Below are 7265 nucleotides of genomic sequence, written 5' to 3'. Positions count from 1 at the left end.
GACTCAATTTGAATTTTGTAACTGATATAGTATAATATATTCTAAAAGGAAGCCATAAGAAATACATAAGATTTCCTTTCAAAAAGAAAGAAAAAAAGAAACACAAAAGATTCCTAGCTAGTTCAAGCCTACCATTCCATATAATTAATTATATAGGATTGGGAGTGTCTGATTTTAAGAAAACTCAAACATAGCCTATGGTCTCAAGAAATGGAACTGTTACACTGAAGATGAAGCTATCCATTCTACAAATAAACGGAATATTGGATATAAATAAATGGTTGATTTGATTACTACTACAAATTACAGATTTATCTTCCCTCTCCACTCCAATCCATTACAACGCAAACACTTGAGTTCTAAACAGAAACGCTACACAAATCAAGGAACTTTAGTTTCTCAATTTGGAAGAGGGAAAACAAAATTAAATTCTATTCTTGTCTTACCAAGTTTTTCTTGTGCTTTCCACGCCTGTCTTTCACCTTCTCAGATTTCAAACTGCCATCATTCTGGTTGCTAACAGACCCCTCTTGAGCACTGCACATCTGAGACTTCATCGTAAACCCGAATTTCTTTGACACGTTTCCCCAACTGCTTGAAGAACCCTTGCTTCGACCCAATTTCTCTATCTCCTGCCTCATGTTCGAACATTCCTGCTCCAGCTCTGAAACCCGCATCCTCATATTGTCCATTCCAACCTTCAACACCTGATTCTCTCTCACAGCTGTAGCCCACCCTCCCTCAGTAGACCCCGCAAACCCATTTCTTAATTGTCTTGATCCATCAAGGTTTTCAGAAACCAGAAAGCAACCAGCAATGGAAGTCCTAAGTTGAAGTTGCTCAAAGAAGAGAACTTGGACAATTATTCTCAGTGGTAGCCTCTCATTCTGCGCCGCATGAGTGCATGCCTCTAGAGACAGTTTCTGACAGTCCATCAGCCTACACAGCTGTTCTCTATCAGATTCCGACAACCATGGGTGTGACTGCAAGTTTAACAATCATACCAAAATTTGATAAGCTTTAATCCAAGGAAAAGAATGTTCTTATTATCAAACATTGTTGCTTCCCAATCCAACCATTACAGTTGATACCATCTCTTTACTAAAATTGCAGCAAATATCTCTATAACTCTTACCACAGCAAACAACTTGAAGCACAGAAGGTCCCAAAACTTAGGCGCTGGTAGATACACCACTTCTACAAAATTTTAATTTGTCTCACTAAAATCTGTGTCTTTTATTGAATTGCATTAAAATGCTGTCCAACATAATTCAGTGTATGATGATATGGACTTTGCATGTAAACCTGGCATCCACTCATCTACAGAATCATGTTTTATTTTGATCATGACGTGTCCAGTTGATGGGTTTATACAGAGTCCACATCATCATTCCGGTGAGGATTTTAGTGAACTCTACCAGAAATGGTTTTAGTGAAATATAATCTCAGTATCCGAATTTCAGTGATACGAATTAAAATTCTGTAGCCATGGTGAAACTACCTCTCCTAAGCTGAAATTTAATTTTCAATTTTTATGCCAAAATGAAACCAATAGACTGATACCATTCCCAGGATATTCATGTGCCAATAAGGTGATTATTACCTTGAGGTAAATGTCTATTGCACGATAAAGTCCATCATCGAGGGGCCTGGCATAATCAGGAACAGAAGCAGCAAGAGCCTGAAACTTGGGGAGCTTTAAATTCACATCAGGGGCAACCTCTGCAAGGTATCCATCAATCAGCTTGGCAACCATTGTGATTGGTGTAAGTGAAGGTGATCCAATCAACTGCCCGTCATCAACTGAACATGGAGAGGCTCCACCAGTGATTTGATCCATGGCAAGGAAGTGTTCAAGAATCCGCTGCACACAGTCGACGTTGTAAAGTGTCTCCATGGAATAAGAGAAACTGGGCATCAAAAGATCTTCTAGTGTTGCTTGATCAAGCTGCAAGCCAATCCTTTTCTCCAAGTTCGACAAACAAGAGGGGCTTGCCTTTAGAATCAATGCTGTCCTAAGTAGACCAAACAGAAATTTGGTTCCCACAAGACCCTTCTGCATCGGAAGTAATCTGTCAATATCTTCCAAGAGAACCTTCTGGTCTTCTTCTGACAATGGAGCCAAAGCCATAGGGATTAATCGAGAGCTAGATTCACTCGCACTTTGACGCCTATTCAACCCAGGCAAGTACTTTTTCGCATAGAAAGCAAGGGATCCAGCAATAATCTCCTCTCTGATGCCACGACATTCCATGACAGAAATCAACCTCTTATAGAGAGGTAAGCTTAAGTTTGATACATCCTCGTACCACCAGTCTGAGCTTGCATTTTTGGGTCTAGCCCCTGTGCTTATCCCGTTCCACAAAACACTACCTCCAGGGCTCTGCATTGGTCCATGCTCCATTATAGGCCATCCAAAAAGATTAGGGTCGGTACATGCTTTTGTGGCTAGTGATTCGATACAACGCTTGGTGATCTGAAGTTCTTCAGCATAAGGAAGTACGCCATCGCAAGTTTGCAGTGCCTTTAACGAGTCTTTCCAATTACGAAGAGCAACTTGATTAAGAAAGGTCTCAGTCTGTGTAATTAGATTGGATTCCCCATATTCCTCGGTCATTTCAAGATGCTCAGCAGCACATCGCAGGTAAACAACATTTGAGGAAGTAAGCTCAAGTTTCACACCATAGCAGAACTTTGCCACAAGTTCAAAAGTTTTGGCCCCACCGGGAATTTCAGGTAGATTGATCACACATTTTTCATCTCCTTCTTCTGATGCAGCAATCAACCTTTCCATAATCCCACTTCTAGATAGCAAAGGGAACTGCATTAAATTATAATATGGATACATAAGAAACCAAAAAAAAAGGTTAAAGAGTTTGCTAACACCCAAACTCAAACTCCTTTCCCACCATTTACATTTAGAAATAAGTCTAGCCATAAAATAAAAATGCTGCAAAAGTATATGCTTATGGTGCTCTTTTTTATGCATTTGGAGTCAGATAGCAAACTAAAAAGAGAAATTAGGAAAAAGAAAACAAAAGAAGTAGAGGGTAGACAAAGTAGCAACTAGTAGTCATCATAAAGGATTAGCAGACATCAAGTTATAGGCATAAAAACTATCAGGTTAATTCTTATTCTTCCAGTTACTCCGATCTCATGCAAGCCATCAACTAGCTTGCAATCATCTTTAGGAGCACAATGCAGGGTATATAATTCTAATCCAATCCAATGGCTTCCAGATATTTATTTTAGACCTCAGCTTTAGTTACCTTTTCAGTAAGATTTTAATACAAACCTAACCAAGAAATGAAGCCCCTAATAATTGAGGTATATAAGCATTGATACTAAAAGTTTAATAGAAAACATTAACATAGATATGATTGAGTCCAATGAAAGCACAAGGATAAAAAACGCTAGGAACACCTTTCTGCAAAAAAGTAAGGTAAACAGAAAGTTAACATGTTTAATATTCCCTCCATCCCAAATTGATGAGTCTATTCAGTTTGGAAATTCCCAAATTACCTGTCACTCAAATTGTAAAGAAAAGGAGAAAAATCTAGAAAGCTTATGCACGATTAACAAACACATACATCCACAACTTGCGTATGATCAACAGAATTTGTCGAGAATATCAAAACAGAAATATTCAATTTAAAGATGATAAAGAGAAAGATTACCTTGTGCAGATGGAAGGACATCTCCTCAACTTCTACAGTAACATCGCTAGGAAGGCCAGTTGTGCAGAACCTAGTTAATGAATTGTTTGAGTAAAAGAATATTAAGCACAAAATACAGAATCAACACACACAGCAGAGCAGTTTGAGTAATGAGACCACATCCTTGCTTCTAAAGCTGATTTTGATAAAAAAAAAAAAACAGAAAAAGCCATTATCACTTGTGAAACTTTGACTTGTGCATTGTATGCTTTCTGCTGGCATTTACTCCAACGTTATTGACTTACAATTTTGCTGTTCAAAAGGTCACATTTGGACTAGTGCAATTCTTATTAATATGAGTGTAATGCATCACACAACCTAAAGTTCAACAATGTATAGAGCCGCAAGACCACACAACTGAAGTGGTCAGAAAGGCTGTAACGAACTCATCTTCCAATTTACATGAAGCACTTCTAAGTGACAAGCTTTCGTGTATCAGCACTTGCAAGTAAAAGACAGAATAGCTGCTCACAAAATATCCAATGTATAAGCACAAAAATAGAATCACTGGGGGTTCGACAAAGAAAATAGAGTCCGTGTATCCAAGTTGAATCAACCATCAGTTTGCCTTGCCAAAGAGTTTTTAATTTGGTCCACCCAATAATTATGTACTCAATGCATTACATTGTATAGAGCAATGATAGAAAGATAGTTCAACTAATAGCTCATATAGAGGAGAAATAAAAGCTATGACCGAAAAATGTTCAGTTAGCATCAAATGAAGTGTTGCCTACGTTATGCCTAAATCAAAATGCTCTATCCCCACGTCCATCTGCATATTGAAGGAGTGACACCCAGAAGCAGGATTTTCCAACGACATGTATTATAATGGCCAATTAATCAACGAAAAGCATGTTTAATGACTGATGGATTGCTGAATTTGAACAAACTGCAAGAGAGAATTCCAAAATGACAACTATTAAATAAACTTGTATTCATTAGCAGGTCCACCCATGTCTTTCTAAATGAAAGAATCCCTCAGCCTCAGCTTCTACAAAAAGTTGCCAAGTTAAAAGGCCATTCACCTTTTCCCACTAGGGAGTCTAATTAAAATGGTTTTCAACAATGTTGCATTATTAGGAAAATCTCCAAGCAACTTAACAAACTAAATCCCAACATAACGCCAATTTCCCTTACAATGCTCATTTTATTATAACCCCATTTGTTGCTATTTTAAGTAGCAAAGAAATAAGGTGGATGGATATCTAATAAGCTTAGCACACTGATTCTCAACTGTTAATCTTTGGGAGGAAAAAGCTATGACATCACTCACATCTACTTTGTTAGAAGGGAAAAGAAGAAAAAAAAAGTGGGAGACATCGATTCAAGGGAACTGTAGCTGAGAAAATTGCTTTTATGTCATGGCAGCAGGCTAGCAGGCGTCGTTTATAGTGAAAACATATCATTATTTATATGGAAGTGTAAGAACATTGAACAACAATTTGAGGCGACAAGATAGGATGAGTAAACAGGAAAACCCAATATCAACCTACACAAGAAAACAAAATGAAAAGAAAATAAATAAAATAAAAGAAAAACGACAAAAACACTTGACAGGAATGGAGATTGTGGGAAGACGAAGTAGTAAAATAGAAAGAAATAACTGTTGCATACCAGGCTTGTCCTTGTCTTTGAAATGCATCAGTTTTAGATCCCAGTTTCATGCAAGCCATTTTTTCACAAGGCAAGAGAAACTAGCTCCTAGAGTAGAACAAGTAAGATAAATGCAGAGCTTGAAGAAAACCAATTGAAGAGCCCCAAATCAAGGTCCCTCCTCCCTCCTATAAGAAGTAGTGATTTTGGTGCGTTGATTAAAAAAGCAAGCTTTAAATTTCTCAAGAAATCAGTCTTCAATTCCTCAAGCCAAGCCTCCTTTAACTTGAAAAAGATATAAAATGTAGCTCCTTGCCAAAATGCATAAAGAGAATCAGAAAATCAGAAAATCAGAGTCTTATCCAACACCATCTGAAAAACCACTCCACTAAGACATACCCAGTTGATAAAAAAAGAATCTCCTCTCCAAGCCTCGAAAATGAATGAAAATCCAAAGTTGATGTGAGTAAAGAAAAGAGAGAGAAGTTTTAGGTCAACCCTTTAAATTACTTACTTGTGCGGAAGCAAAGGGTACAATACAAAGAAAAATCCAAAAGAGAAACCCAGAAGAGACACCCACTAAAGAAGAGAACAAATGAGGCACTGGTTTGATCCTAATCCTAAAAATTAAACAATAATGTGACCGAAGAAAACCAAGAGAGTTGAAATTCTGAAGATGGGTATAATTAATGGTAGCCGAGCACAGAAATCAAACGGCTCATGTGGGTCCAAATGGCTTAAAACATACTCATTGCAGTTCTCCAAGTTGGATTGAAGAATCTTTAATACACAAGTTGACCCCAAATTAGAAGAGAGAAAAAGGGTTTGTTTGGTGGAGTTATTAAAATATGAGGTTTGAGGTTACAGGTATCTGTCTGCCTGCTTTGCTTTGCTTTGTCCAGCTAGGCCATGTGTAAACGAGAAAAGGGGGAGGAGGAGGAGGAGTTTCTTATGAATTTCAATTAATTTTATAAAAAATTTCCAATTTAATTTCCTGTCTCATGCATCAGTGGGGACCAGGCCCTACATTGACGCCATTTTTTCTTCTTTTCTTTTAAAATTAATTCATTTTGAATGTTTTTGGAGGACTCACTAAACTGCAAATTTTTCATTTCTCTCCATGCAAATATGCTTTTTTTTATTATTATTATTGGTCAATATCGTAACGTTTCTCCAACAATCTGATTTTTTATTTTTATAGAAATACGTATTTTTTAAATTCATTATATAATGAAAAAATTCTTAAAAAAGTTTTTAAGATAAAACTAGAGATACATTGGACTAGTTAAATCTTTATTATTATTTTTTTCGAGGGAAAAGAGGTTTTATTAAGAATTAAGATTTGAATCGTACAAAGAATAACCTCCAACCAAATTGACATAAATGTGCTAGAAACATAACTAACATTTGTTAAAGCATTCCTAGCAATGACATGAGCTGCCTTATTCAATTGACGGGGAGCAAAACGAATTTCAAAGCTTTGGGATAAAAATAAGAGGTTTCTGCATTCTTGAATAATCCTGCCCAGGTCCGAGATATCTTCAGTTGGAAACATGAGTTTGTTCACGACCATTTTAGCATCCAATTCGAAGACAACATTGGTTAGATTAAGTGACATAACCCACACAATGCTCTGTCGTAGCGCCACCGCCTCAATAATCCCAGGATCAAAGACGCTGGTGTACCATGAATTCAGAAATCTGCTGCACACGCCTTCTGCGTCGCGAAGAACCGCTCCTAGGTCACACTTCTTCTCATTTCTGAACACGGAGCCGTCCATATTACATTTGAACTTTCCTGGTTGCGGTTTCTCCCATCCGGCCGAGACAGCAGAAGTAGCCGTTTTAGAGCCAGCAGCAGGACCCGTTGTAGCTGCACCAGACGCCGCATCTCCATAGACAGCAGCACCCGATGCGGGAAGAGAACTCCCTGCGCCAAGACCCGCAACGCCAATAG

At 37.8% G+C, this 7265-nt stretch overlaps 1 protein-coding gene across 3 annotated transcripts; it reads right to left on the bottom strand.

Annotated features, from left to right (window-relative positions):
- Nucleotides 1-219: 219 nt before the first annotated feature.
- On the bottom strand, nucleotides 220-6251 carry LOC136236022 (BTB/POZ domain-containing protein At1g30440). Of its 3 annotated transcripts, XM_066026142.1 has the most exons (6): nucleotides 5331-6251; nucleotides 4990-5205; nucleotides 4451-4605; nucleotides 3678-3747; nucleotides 1604-2821; nucleotides 220-983 (listed from the first exon to the last, which is right to left on the bottom strand). In XM_066026142.1, exons 3-6 carry the CDS (start codon nucleotides 4534-4536, stop codon nucleotides 432-434), a joined length of 1926 nt encoding a protein of 641 aa, XP_065882214.1. In that variant the 5' UTR covers nucleotides 4537-4605; nucleotides 4990-5205; nucleotides 5331-6251; the 3' UTR covers nucleotides 220-431. The 3 variants fall into 3 exon arrangements, with proteins under 3 accessions (XP_065882214.1, XP_065882220.1, XP_065882225.1); XM_066026148.1 differs by lacking the exons at nucleotides 4451-4605; nucleotides 4990-5205 and having other exon boundaries at nucleotides 5331-6250; XM_066026153.1 differs by lacking the exons at nucleotides 4451-4605; nucleotides 4990-5205; nucleotides 5331-6251 and having other exon boundaries at nucleotides 1604-2804.
- Nucleotides 6252-7265: the final 1014 nt, after the last annotated feature.

The sequence above is a fragment of the Euphorbia lathyris genome, chromosome 1 (genome assembly GCF_963576675.1).
Source record: "Euphorbia lathyris chromosome 1, ddEupLath1.1, whole genome shotgun sequence".
NCBI classification, from domain to species: Eukaryota; Viridiplantae; Streptophyta; class Magnoliopsida; order Malpighiales; family Euphorbiaceae; genus Euphorbia; species Euphorbia lathyris.
The sequence above is the reverse complement of the archived record's forward strand: the minus strand, read 5'-3'. Positions and strand labels throughout refer to the sequence as shown.